Consider the following 13,933-nt stretch of genomic DNA (forward strand, 5'->3'; position numbering starts at 1 on the left):
CAATCCAGAGGCAGAGTGGACACAACCCAAAACACGTTAGCAGCAGACTACTAACAAACAACGGCGGCGGTGGTGGTGGTGGTGACAGTCTTTTTTTAAGCGTACGCGTTATCTTCACCGGTAAACAATGTGACCCGAGAGAGGGAGCAGGGGGGGACACCTCGGCGAGGAACTGCGAGAAACACAACTTAACTTCGGCTGTTGTGAGCGGCGCACCATGGCATCTCAGCCGAGGTAGGTGGACGCAGCCGCGGCTAGTTAGCTGCTAGCAGCTGGGTACGGGGAGCCTGGCATTCAGGGGGGAGGTGGGGGGAGCTGGCACCGCTTCCCCGAGCCCCCCCTTTTTTAAAAGTGTAGTTTTTGGTTAAAACTACGTAAAAGTGGCGGAAAGACGGCGGAAAGTGTGTAATCGTTGTCAAGCTGATTGACAGGCGTGCAGGGCTTTTTTTTTTTTTTTTTTTTTTCCTCGATAAGCTGTTCGAGGGAGGAGTGGAATCAGCTGGAAGCGGCAGGTTGGTGTGATTTTTACCAGCTGGTCAACAGAGCTGCTGTGTTTATATTACACACCACCACCATATTATTATTATTAATAATAATAACTTAAAGTTTGATTCACATGACTTAATGGGAAACCTACCTAACTAACACACTGATTACCAAAGCTCGTGCCATCGTGCTTTGGTAAACTTTAATCAAATTAAATGTATTGTTTTTATTTTTTTAATCGTATATTATTTTGTATTCCCCTAAAAAGCCTGAATATAATTAGAAACCCTCCACTTTGCGACATGTACATGCAACCTGAGCATTACTAATACTGTAAACAACCTCCACTTCCTTGTAAGCTAAATATTGTTAATGTGTTTACTTTAACAGCTGATACACTGAATATAAGGTCATTTTCAAAAGCTTAATTGTTTAACCCTTTAACATTCTGTCCTATATGGGACAGCAGTAGCTTTTTGAACCAATCAGCTCTCTATATACGAGTTGTTGACTCACCTGCTCATTATAAACAAGTAGGGAGGAAAATCACAATTATTTCACATTGAAAGTGAGACTGTAGTTGAAAACGACTTAAATTAAAAATGTGAAGCTGGTTTTGGCAGCAGGTCGTGGTGGCTGATTTTAGCCCTTTAACTCTCTGCTGGGTCCTGTGTGGGACAGCAGTAGCTTTTTGGACCAATCAGAGCTCTGTACACAAGTTGTGTTTGAGTAAATGCTGCATGCAACATGTCACGTATTTCTGATTTTATAGTATATATATAATAAAGATCATTGTAGGACTCAACACAACATACAAAAATCAGGCGAAACCGACCACTTCTTATTGTTTTAATTGTATGCCACCTTTGATTATTCAAGAACTACACCAGTTGGAGTGATTTTTGTGATAGAAACTTCTGGGTCTTACCTTTCAAAAGAAACCATGATCATGCATGAGCTCTAAAATGTTCCTGAACAGCATTCAGTTTACTTTGGGTTTGTCCTAAATAGGCCTTTTTTTTTTCTTTTGCAATTAGCTGCCACCAAAGTGACACAAAAAGACAATACTTTAAATACATATGACAATTCAGAAAGCAGTAAAACACTATAGACATCATTATAAATGTCAAAACATTTTCAGAAAGGGCAAATATTTAATTACACGCAGGTATTTCCACTCCCAAAGGTGAACAGTATTTGCTCACGTAGTTCATTCTTAGGTGGGTCTTGAAACACACTTTGCTGTTCAGTTTACGTACGTTCAGTGGGCAGTTGTTCCAGTGACTGATAGACAACTGTCCTCTTTTAAAGCATTTCATTTTGGATGTGGTAACATAATCTGTCCATCATCAGCTGACCTGGTAAGATGAGAATGAACCTGACTGCATCTGACAATTTGTTTGTACAAGAAAACAGTTTTAGTTTCAATTCATTGCAAATGAATCCCAAATGTCTTTTTTTTTTTTTTTTTTTAATAAATAGTCAGGTTTTTAATGCGTTTATTGTGCTAGTTTTATGCAATTCAAAACAGTGACAAATACTGTACAGAATATTTTTGAAGAAAATAAAAAATCTGCTGTGTCTAGATTGCAAACTATCCCCCTTGGACTGTCTTTGCCGTTGGGGCTCTTTGCATCAGCTGTTTGCTTGGCCAGAAAGTACCCTGCTGGAGACTCTGTTCACATTGACAGTAAATGCAAATAACTGTTCTTGAGAGCCATCGAGCCAGGCTTTGTAGCTGAACTTGTAGTCTGAAGTACCCATTTGTTATTTATTTATTTTTAACCATTTCTGCTCAAGGAGATTTGTTTCTGCTCGTTACTACTGCATTGAAATCACTTGATTTCCTAAACTACGTGATGACTGATGGTCAAATGCGTGGGCGTGTTCATCACTCTTCAAAAAAAAGTGAGTGACATTAACAGGAATGTGTGTAATCGTGTTATCGCATTAACTCTGACAGCCCTAATTGCAGTAAAATTAGAGTGTTGATAAAAAGGTGGAAAGGTTGTTCATGCATTTCACTTCATTTCATGATCCGATAAGAGCAGAGACAAGTTGCAGATTCACATTTGATGTAACTTTCCAGTCTTTGTTTCTAATCAGAATGTGACGTGTGTGTGTGATGAATCATGAAAGTGATACACCTACGCACATCAGTTGTTTTAAACGGACGGCCTATATTTTACATGCTTTGGAAAAAAATAAAAAAGTCTAAACTTCTTTCCGTCAAATCAACTAATATCTTATCTAGTACTGAGACTAATTCTTTGAATTGCTTCTTCCTTAGTGTTGCCTCTTAGCTTCATGTCTTTACCTTAAAACGAACAAAACAACCAGTCTGAGTACAGCGGTAATTTCCTTACATTACATCATAAATCCGCCCAAAATACATGTCTCACCCCCTTTGTGTCTAGTGGACCCTGAGGTGTCATGTTTTTGTCGAAAAGGAGATGCTGAACCGGGATTATTTTTGAAATAGCACCATGTGCTTCGTTCTTGAGGTTTGTTTTGGTTGTTAGTTTTGTGTGTACACAAATACTGGTGATATAATATTCCTGGAAACTTAACATCGACTTTGATGTCTTGACCACAGAGTTGGCTCCTCAACGGTTTTTAATGGCTTCTTGTAAGTTTAAAAATACATCAGGCGGTTGACAGGATAACTTAAAGAACTGGAGTCGTGTTCTTCGAGGCGTCCCCGTCTGTCCCTCATTGTATGCGTACGTCTCATTCGAGTCCTGAGATTTTGTCTCTGTTGGCTCACATCGCTTTGACTTCCACAACAGCTCTTCTCCTAATCATGACCTTTGCCACACAATAAAATGTTTTATAAGGGATGAAATTGAGTCTTGTGAGGATCTGTAAGATTATCTCGTAAATGTGCGTCTCTGTGAAATAAGCAGGGAGACAGCGTATAGTAATGGACACGGCTACAATCAGTGTCGGCCGAGCTACTTCAAAAACGTAATGCATTACTTATTAGATCGATCTTATTTCATTCAGTGTAGAACGTGATGTGGAACGGCATAATGACTAAGCTAGGCTTAACACGAACAGCAGTGCAATATAATGGCTGCAGTTATGGCTCATGGTGCAATACATATCGTGGTAGAGATACTGTAAATTTAGGTGTATTGATATCAGTATTGCTGGAAGCTACTTCTGTACTTTGTAACCTAACACCTAAAAAAAAAAAAAAAAAAAAAGCTGGCACCACGTTAGATGTTTCCTTAAACTACTTGTGCTGAGATCTTTTAGTTTCACACACAGTGACCTTAATTGTAATGTTCTTCATATCCTTTTCTCTGATGAACTGAAAATAATGAGCAAATGTACATCTCTTGAATGTGGAGTCTGACTCTGCTGCTACCAGTCATCTTCTCCCCAAACAGCTGTTCTCTAACAGGAAGTTAAGTTAAATTTATTTCAGGTTTAAAATCCATTGTAATGCGCGTTACTGACGTTTGTACCAAGGATTTTATTTTTTTGTAATGCGTTTGATTCAATCGTTACAGCAAAAAGTAACGCTTTACAGTAATCACATTACTTTTTTTAATGCGTTACACTCAACACTGGCTACAATGAGAATTAATTCCTTGATTTTGACATTTGACGGTCACCATCTTGTTTTTTTTTTTTTGGGAGTTAAAGGTAGGCATTTTTTGGACCAAAAGGAATAGGAGAGAGGAGCTGGGGGTGGAGCAAGGGGTGGGTCTGACTGAAAACTCAACGGCTGCTTGTCGATCACTGCAGACTAGACTTATCAATCAAACCAGGCACAACCCCAAACTTACATTTTTAAAGCACCAAACCAATAACAAAGAATGGAAGGAAGGCCAACTTCGTCCGTTGTGAATAGGACATTAGAGCATTCTCATTCAAACCGGTTGGTGTTTGTACTTTTAGGGCAAAGCTGATGAGTCCAAATGATCTAATTTCAAGCCCTCATGTAAGTACTGATGATTAAATGATTAGAATTGCTAATTCTAAACAAGCCTCATCAATAATTAAACCTTTGACATTGTTCTCTGTTGTATTTTCTAATTCCGTTCACTGGTTCGTCAAACCTGACTAGTGTGTGATTTTATGTCATTTAATCCCTGGGTAATACTCATGGTGCGGCCCTGCGACTGGGCATTGCCAGTTTTTTTTTTTTCTGTCCTAAGACTCTGGCCAGCCTCTCTGCTACATTAGTAAGTGAGTGCTCATCTGTTTGGCTTGGTCCCAAATCTTTGCAGCTCCACTTGTTGCCAAAAATATTCAAGGAGCAGCCTCTGTTCTTACTTCTTACACCTATGGTTCCTGTAAATGAGTAAAACGGTTGGAACCACTGGACATTCAGGTGGATTTTTGGGGGAGGACAGTAACTAGAAATTGTCTCTGAATTGAAGTAACTGGGTGAGACACTTGATTGCACACAAGAATATCTAATACAGTGGAATTCAATTTGAACGATTTTGAGCAACACTTACTGCTGCTAGAATGTTTTTACATGTGATGATTCTGTCACACATTGAATATTTTATCACATGTTGGCAGGTTTAAATACATACAAAATGCTGTTTCTGTAAATAGACCAATGTCCCACATAACAAACCTTCAAAACTTATCAAAAGCATTGGTTGAAAGCGTACGAGTCCTTTAACTTCTTAGTAATGTACTGTCTTGTCATGTGCTCTTATTGCGATCTGTTCTGTCTTATTATGGTTTTGTGTTACCTTCCTAGGATGCAAATTAGCATTGTTGCTAAATAGATGTTCATAAAAGTGGACTGTCCTTGTCAAATAAATTAATAAATAGATAAATGAAATCATCCCAGTGGTGTTCCTGTCAATCAGGCTTATATTTTGGAAAGAAAACATTAAAATTTCAGTGGTGTTTGGTTTATCTTGATACATTTGAGCACATGGGTACAAGTGTTAGACAATATAATTTGCTACATATCGTTAGCCTGATGGCATAATTGCCAATTATTACAATATCAATAAAAAGAAAAATACCAATATGCTTCCTAAAAAATTGTGTTTTTCCCTGTTTTCTTGAAAAGTTGCAATATAACTTAGTCAATTATGCTATTAGGCTAACAATGTATCAAACACGCTCTCTTTGCTATCAGCAGAAGGTCAAGACAAGTATTATAATTATAGATTTGATGTCTGAATGGCCTGTGTGTCGTCTTTGGGGACTAGGAAGAACAGATGTAGTGAATCCTCATGGCGGCGGTGAGTCTAATTACACTTGTCTGTTGATATGATGGATGCCACCTTCTCCCAAGAGAAGCGACTGCCGCTCCGTCCCCTCGGGTAGATAAGACGCCATAAATCTGCTGTCTCCAAATTTTTAGGCGTCTTTCGCCAAAGTGGGTTTATTTTAGAGATCGATATTCTGTGTTATCCAGGAACATGTCACTCTGGTTTGATGGTGGGAATTTTTCACGGCTTCACTTGTTGCCGTGGAAGCAGCCCACCGGGGCTGCTGTCAGTCAGCGCGGGCTATCGGGCTTGTGTTTTAGGAATAAAACATAAAAAAATTCAAAATGTTGAATGGTGTTTGGTTTGATGTATTTAAGATAATAACGATGGCGCATGGGTACCGGTGTTACATAATATAATTTACTATATACAGTAAACACGCTCTATTTACTATCACTGGAATATCAAGTATTATAATTATGAATTTGATGTCTGAATGGCCTCTATGTCATCTTTGGGGACTACAAAGAACAGATGTCAATGTTGCAGTGAATCCTCATGGCGGCTACGAGTCTAATTACACTGGTCTGTTGATATGATGGATGCCACCATCTCCCAGGAGACACTGCTGCTCTGCACCCTGGAGTCGATAAGTCAGCGATAAGACGGCATAAAGCTGCTGTCTTTTAAAATTTTCATGTGTCTTTCACCAAATTGGGTTAATTTTAAAAATCAGTCACAGTCATGAAATTCATAGTTCTGAGGTTTATAATAAAAAACAACCAAAAAACCCAACAACTTTATTATCCAGGGACGTGTCACTGTAGTTTGATGGTGAGATTTAGTTTTTTTTTCTCTCTATGTGGTCACAGTGGAAGAACAGGGTTCATTCTTTCTTTGTAATGTTCCACAGTGTATACAATGAAGAAAGGAACCTTCTTCGTCTTCGAGCGTGGGAACAGAGGAACCAAGAAGCTAGCCAAACCAAAGAACTCAACCCTGACAATGTGCCACTATTTGGGGAACCGTACAAGGTAAGAACTCTCATAGCAGAAGTGAAATGCTCCAAGGGTAAAACTGATTATGTTTACATGTAAATGATATTTTTTCCCCTATTAAACTTTTACATGATACACAAATATAATATTCTTTTACATGTAGCAGAAATTTCCTCCAGTAGCGTACTGTTTCTTCATGCGTCCGGAAAAGTTTGAAAGGTTTGAATTTCTACCCCTGCCAAACTGTTGATGTAAAACTGTGGTTAAAACCACAATTGAGGGAGTCGATCCAAATGCGCTATATACATGTCAAACCTTTGATTGATGGCAAACAGTAAAATATTAACCTAGAGAAAAAACATGGATTATATAATGACTGGGACCGAACATGGGACTGATTTCAGCCTCTAGGTCGTGTCTGTATTCTTGTACTGAGGCTTCAAAACGCCCGTCTGTGACTACGTTGCCTGAAGCTTTCTGCATGAACCCATAGAGGCAAAACTCCTTAAGGTCAGGGAAAATCAAGCTGCTTGAAAGGATTATTGCAGCGAGCACATGATAAAAACTGAAGGTGACTCGGTTGTGGTTTTATCATATTTTTTTTTTTTATGCTCTAGTCCTTCTTTCCTGTTTGGAAAGGTTTCAGATGGAGTTTAGTTAGGATTTACTAACCAAATAAAACTGAAATTGGAAATATTGTATTTTGAAAAGGTCACACAGACCTGTATTATGTTCAATAGAAAGTAGCTTCCTCTGTTTATTTGAATAAGGATGTTTAAAGGTGTCGTTGAAGGTTCAATGCTATAAATGTACGGTCACTATTGACAACAGCGTGTTTGTTTGGTGACTAAACCAAACAAATGTCTTGAGTATGAAGTCATTGTCTCTATAAACCATGATATCAGTCATCAGATAACTTATTAAATGTTACTTCCTCTAGACAAACAAAGGGGATGAGCTTTCCAATCGAATCCGGAGGATGCTGGGCAGCTACGAAGATGTGAATAATCCCTGTCCCATTTCCATCGAGGCTTCACCGGCGCCCACTTACGTAACCTTCTCACAGCCGGATCAGGGTCAGCCAAACACGGATAAATTAACCAAACCTCCATTCCACAACCAGGCCCTTTACACACAAAGCCAGAGAGGGCCGTCTAGTAACGGTTGCTCCTCTCAGCCCACAAGGACGTCCGCTGCGTCATCGCCAAACCACCACGGACATGCATCAGCTTTCCCGAAGCCACTCAGCCACTTGGAACTTCAACAAAAGACGAGTGTAGTCCTCTCAGATCTCAGGGAGCCTGTCGACATTTCCCAAGAAATGCTCGCTCAGTCTCCTGACGTTAAGCCGCTGCCCTTCCTCCATTCCAGCGACCATATTAACACACACACTAAGGACACTTCGGAGGGACATCAGCTCCAAGGGTGCGCAGATGAATCCGCGTTGAACATTAAACAGTCTCCAAAAGATGCGTTCGTGCCTCAAGTCAGCAAGACGAGCGCGCTGCCATCCCAGACCTTTCCTCCATTGCTGTCGTCTAAGCAGGCCAACACAGTCATGACCCAGAAGCCTACGGCGTACGTGCGGCCCATGGACGGTCAAGACCAGATGGTCAGCGAGTCACCTGAGCTAAAGCCGTCACCAGAGCCGTACACACCGCTGCCAGAGGTGATCATCAAGTCTAAGCCAGAAAAAACAAACGTAATACCTCAAATTTCGGAGGTGAGTTTTGTTTTTTTAAATCTTAGATTACTTTACTAAGGATTGCCATGAGGCACTAACCAGACACAAGTGTTTAATGTACTTTCTTACCAAGGTTGAATGGACTTGAGATTATCGTGCATATGCTGATCTTTACAGATCCGATGTTTCGGTGTTCGGGCTGTTCAAGCCTCGGAAAAAGTCTTTCTTTGTTTTTGGAGAATTGGGCTGAACTCCGGTTCAACTCTTCTGTTCTCTGCCACACACAAACATACATCCAAACCTTGCACCTGCAGCACTCCCCACCTCCCCCCACCTCCCCCCGTACCCTCCTGCAGCTGCACAGCTGCACAGCGGTGCAGAATAGGCTGCTGTTTTTACTGCTGGGACTAATCCGGTGCACGATAGCAAGGCAGTTGCCCCCATTCCTTACCAACCCTTCACCTCTCAGTAGAGTTTATGTGTTTACTGTGTAGAGTATTCATGTTGGGCCCTACTCAAGCCCATAAACCAGCTTTTTATAATATTTATCCACTAGTATTTGCACGTATTTCCTGTGAGCAAAGTCTAATCCACCATGCATTTTTTTTTTTTTTTGTTTTTTTTTTGAAGCATGTCTTACCCACGTGCACAGCTTCATGCATGTGCCAAGCAGTTTGTGTTTGTGACCTCAGCTGCCTCTGATAAATTCACCCCTGGGCTCAGCAGAACAATAAATGAGCTTTGTCACCAACTTGCATAACTGCTCCGGGGGCCCATTCAGTCTGACCTTATCTCAAACACTGTCCATTGAGAAGGAAAAGAGAGGCTTGAAAAATCAACACAAATGTAGCTGTTGACTCATTCACACACACGCACACAGGATTTATCTAATGTTGAGGTTGACCTATGCTGCTGCCTGATACGGGGTATTGTGTCACTTGTCTGGTGTGTTCAGGCTTTAGTTTGCAGTGTGCGTGATTAAGCTTTTATCAGGAATGTGTTGCATACAATGTAATCTATTTACACACATGCGGAGTAATGTTTTTAAGATTATCTAATGAGATTCTCCTCACTGTAGGGGAACCTTTTTTTTTTTTTTTTTAGTACTCACAGGTCTGTGACACACTGATGAATATGTTTGTTAATAATAGTAGCCAGAAAGAAATTGTCTCATTGTCTCTACGTGTTTTGAGATAAGTTACACCTCAGGTATTGTTGCACTACTCTGCAGCATGTACTTTTATGTCGGTGTTTAGGTGAGCACAACGGAGAGAGATCGATGCGAAATGAAGAAGACAGATTTATTAACCTTTAAAGCTTTTCTCCTATTGGTCTTACATACACTGTGCTGTCAGACAACCAATGGTAGTTATTATGTTTCTCTCTATAGAAGAGGACAGAGAAATCTCAGTGTGTGGAGGACATCTTGAGGGTAAGTCGAGTTTCTTATATTCTCATTTAAAGTTCAAACGCATAAATGAAATCATAGTGAAGGTCAAAATTCAGTTACCTTTCAAATACAGTATCTACAGAGCGGCAACTAACCCAGACCGTTTAGTGTTTTCATGTGAGGTTACTGAGATGGATTTGATTTCCCCCACTGTAGAATAAACAAGGGATTATCTCATCTTAACTCAAGAATTAGCAAATGCACAGCTAAAGCTACGGCAACTTGGCTCATTTGAGGTTTCTTGAAGACGTTTCACTGCGTATTCAAATGGCGAAATACTAAAGAAGTCGCTTGGATGAGTGGTGAAACGTCAAACCCGTTGCTTTTGTTTCATGGTGCGTTACATTTATGTCGGAGAGCAGAATTCGGCACTGGGAATGATGTCATACCTGAGTTATCAGCGTTAGAGTTACAGAAGTGAGAAAACGAGATGGCCATGTCCATGAAACCGCTTGCTTTTTATTATTTATAAATTAAATTTTTTTTTTAGTGCAGAGTAAAAAAAATCTTGATGTTATTGCTGTAATTTTAAACTAAATTTAGGCCATTTAAGTTACACAAATTGTAAACAGATAACTTGAACCATTATTTACAGCGACGATATTTACAAATATTCAAACGTTTTAATTGTTAAATTTAAATGTAGAAAAAAATATACACTATTAATCACAGTTTGCCACAATGGTGTTTGGCACTGTTTTGGTTTTACCAGGCTAGGGGTGGGCGATATGACGATATTAAATCGTGAACGATTACAACGTGAAGACGATCTGTCAAACTGCAGAGATCGTGGGATCGTCTAGGGCACATTCTATAAATTGCAGTTTTTATGCTGATGCACCGACGCACAAGACGTATTACGTCGTCAACCTGACCGACCAATCATAGCGAATTACGGGCAGTGACGCGCTTTCTTACCCGCCTCCTTGTTTATATGTGTAGTGGTAGTCGCATGGAGCCATGGCTGAAAGCCAAACGGAGTTGGTCACTAAAAAAAAAAACACTTGCGTTATATGGAATTGGTTTGGATTTTCCTCAACTGATGAAGCAAAGGCAAATGTTCTGTGCACAGAACAGGTTCACAAGTCGAACCTGTTCAGTCATTTGAAGAGGAAGCATCCCAAACAATATACTGAAGGGCTACCAAGAGTGCACTTTATTAGAATGTTGTTGTTGTTTACCGTAAACTTTATTGTTTGCACATGCAGAAAAAACTGTGACTCCTTAAAATAAAATCAATTAAGAAAGGTTCTTTGGACTAAATTTTTTGTTTTTCATTTTTCAATTTAAGATTGTGATAAAATCGTGATTTTATTTAAAAAAAAAAAAAATCATGATATGATATTTTTGCCATATCGCCCACGCCTGTACCAGGCTGTTGCTTTTAGCCGTTGTTAGCGCAGCATGTGCTTGTAGTTCCCATATAAAACCTGAAAAACTTAAATTGCACTGTAACAGCATTTCATCGTATGCGTGTCACAAAAATACTGTCTGTACGACTGATTTAATGCAACAAAAACGAATGAGAAGTGCTAGTAAACAGAATATTACAGGAGCTTCTAATAACTTTACCCACGGGGCGGCCATCTTGGTAACTCAACTCAGGGGTAGAGACGATGCTACGACTTTCTGAGTATTAAATCCGATTTTGGGGGCGTTACAGTTGAAAATACCAACTCAGAACTCAAAGATTCTGACTTCTGAGTAGAAATGTAACGCACCATTAGCTCTACCAGACGATTGTCTTTGAAACTAAAGAGTTTTGAACAGATTTGAACAGCATGTCTCCTCTGTATGCAACATTTTTGAACCCCTATGATCAAAGTCTTCAATGAAGAAATGGTGTCAATTTATAACTTTCTTTGATGACTTTTTGGAGTTTATCCAATACCAATAAGTGCCTGCAGTGCTTAATCCAACCACTTCACCTGGTTTTACTATTCTGCTGTCCGTGAACTGGACTTTGGATGCTTTTGTCTCTAGTTGCTCAATGATCCTACGAAGTTAGGCAACTGCTGATAAGCTGACTTTTCTTTAGCTTTCTTTCAAATGTCTTCTGCTCGCTATGGTGCGTGGTATTTTCTTTATCAGTGCTTTTCTTTCATTGTGTATTTATATTTGTTCACCGACGTCACGACTCCACAAAGATCAGCCTTTGGGAAACTTTCCCTGTTCTGGGGAAAGAATAAAATATAAAGTTAAGTAATGTAAAAGACAGACACATGCAGCTTATTCTTATCCTCAAGATGTTGAACCGAGATCCCGGGACAGTGTTAAGCCACTAACACATTTGTCTGTCATGCATAAAATAATCACACTTTCTTTCACGTCACAGGAAATGACTCACTCATGGCCCCCTCTCCTAACGGCTTTACCCACACCTAGCGCCGATGAAGCCTCCAAGTCCAAGAGATTAAAGGTCAACACCTATGCTGACTTTATTCTCATTGCTCATGTGTGTTTAAAGAGGAGGAAACATTAAGTATTGCAATATTAAAGCAGTTGTCAGTTTAGTGTAAAGGCAAATAAAAAAATATAATGTTCTGATGCAAATAAAAAGTATGAAAAAATATATATGTTTGTTTGTCTTTCTCCACAGGAAGCAGAGGATGTGTCTTCATGTGCAGGAAAAAGTGAGTAACAAGGGAAGGAAGCAACCTACAATAGTTGGAAATGTTTTAGTGTATCTTGGAAAAATCGAAACTGAATGCAAACCAGTTGGAGTCACTTATTTTTGGCTACGACAGATTGATCTGTCGTCATAAATTAAACATCCTCCGAGTTGAGTTAACTCAACTGCTGGGACTAATCCGGTGCACGATACCAAGGCAGTTGCCCCCATTCCTTACCAACCCTTCACCTCTCAGTAGAGTTTATGTGTTTACTGTGTAAAGTATTCATGTTGGGCCCTGCCCAAACCCATAAACCAGCTTTTTATATCCACTAGTACTTGCACATATTTCCTTTGAGCAAAGTCTAATCCACCATGCATTTTTTTTTTTTTTTTTTTGAAGCATGTCTTACCCACGTGCACAGCTTCATGCATGTGCCAAGCAGTTTGTGTTTGTGACAGTTAAATCTCTTTGAACCCTTGTTTCTATGGCAACCCGTGCGACCTATTGTGTGAACTGTTCATTGACCCGGCCACAAAATACCGACGACAGTTTTATCTGAAATAAGCCCCAGCTAAGAAAAATAGACATCTGAAAGAGGAGGAATAAACTTTACTAATGTTTGAGTATGTGTTTCACTCCTTAATTTCCAGTGGCTCTTTGTTTTTATTGTTAATAATTATCAGGTTATTTTCTCAGTGAACTGAATGATCACTCTATAAAACCTCTGGCCAAGCATTAGCTTGTTTTCACTATACTTATTTCTACAAGTTAACCCAGGAAGCCTTTTGTCGATCCCTGGAATATGAGAAATCCCTGCAATGGAAACTTTTCAGGCAGCCTCAGAAAAGGCAAACTGAGGGAGTGTGTTAAAAGTTCAAGCAAGTAAACAAACTCATATTCCAGTGAATACAAAAGCAAATTCATTTCTTATCGTAAGATTCTGCCTCACCAGTGTTTGTTATCTCGTCTGTGCTCATATGTGAGGTTTTAAACTCTTCAAGTCAACACTAATCAGCCAGGATTCATCTATGTGCGAGTGTGTTTACAGTTTTGTTGGACTGTTTTCTCCGTCGTTTCTCTCCAGAAAGCCACAACTCTTCCTCTGGAGATTCATCCCATCTCAACCAGCAAAGCTCCTCATTGTAAGTGAGTTAGCTTGTTTCTTTTTGTAAAGACAGTTTTTGTGTCATAATTTAAAAGTATGGCAGGTGAAAGCTACTGAAGTAGAAGAGCTGATTTCATTTTGTCTTTTGTGTGTGTTTTCACTCAACTTGTGTGTTGTGAATGTATCTTGGTCTGAATTGCAAACTCCAATTATTCTGTTTTATTACCAGTTAATAATAAGGTTATTTTATTGATGATCTTATTAGTGACAGTTTATAAAGTCAACTGTCCCCACTTCCCCACAGTCCACAGTCCAAAGTTTCTCTAATTAGAGATGAGAAAATAAGCTGGAATTGGCAAATTACTTCTTTAAGATCCCAAACAATTAATTTAATTAATCA

The 13,933-nt window shown here is 39.5% G+C and overlaps 1 protein-coding gene across 4 annotated transcripts in view; it reads left to right on the forward strand.

Moving 5' to 3' along the window:
- LOC124996493 (AF4/FMR2 family member 1-like) overlaps positions 1-13,933 on the forward strand; it is a 23,293-nt gene continuing 9,360 nt past the window's right edge. For all 4 annotated transcript variants that reach the window (XM_047569569.1, XM_047569571.1, XM_047569570.1 and 1 more), the window contains exons 1-7: positions 1-234; positions 6,595-6,715; positions 7,620-8,402; positions 9,754-9,795; positions 12,149-12,232; positions 12,413-12,446; positions 13,513-13,570. In XM_047569569.1, the coding sequence (XP_047425525.1) occupies positions 218-234; positions 6,595-6,715; positions 7,620-8,402; positions 9,754-9,795; positions 12,149-12,232; positions 12,413-12,446; positions 13,513-13,570 (1,139 nt within the window). In that variant the 5' untranslated portion in view covers positions 1-217. The remainder of the gene's footprint in view (positions 235-6,594; positions 6,716-7,619; positions 8,403-9,753; positions 9,796-12,148; positions 12,233-12,412; positions 12,447-13,512; positions 13,571-13,933) is intronic.

Source organism: Mugil cephalus, chromosome 19, assembly GCF_022458985.1.
Source record: "Mugil cephalus isolate CIBA_MC_2020 chromosome 19, CIBA_Mcephalus_1.1, whole genome shotgun sequence".
Classification (NCBI taxonomy): domain Eukaryota; kingdom Metazoa; phylum Chordata; class Actinopteri; order Mugiliformes; family Mugilidae; genus Mugil; species Mugil cephalus.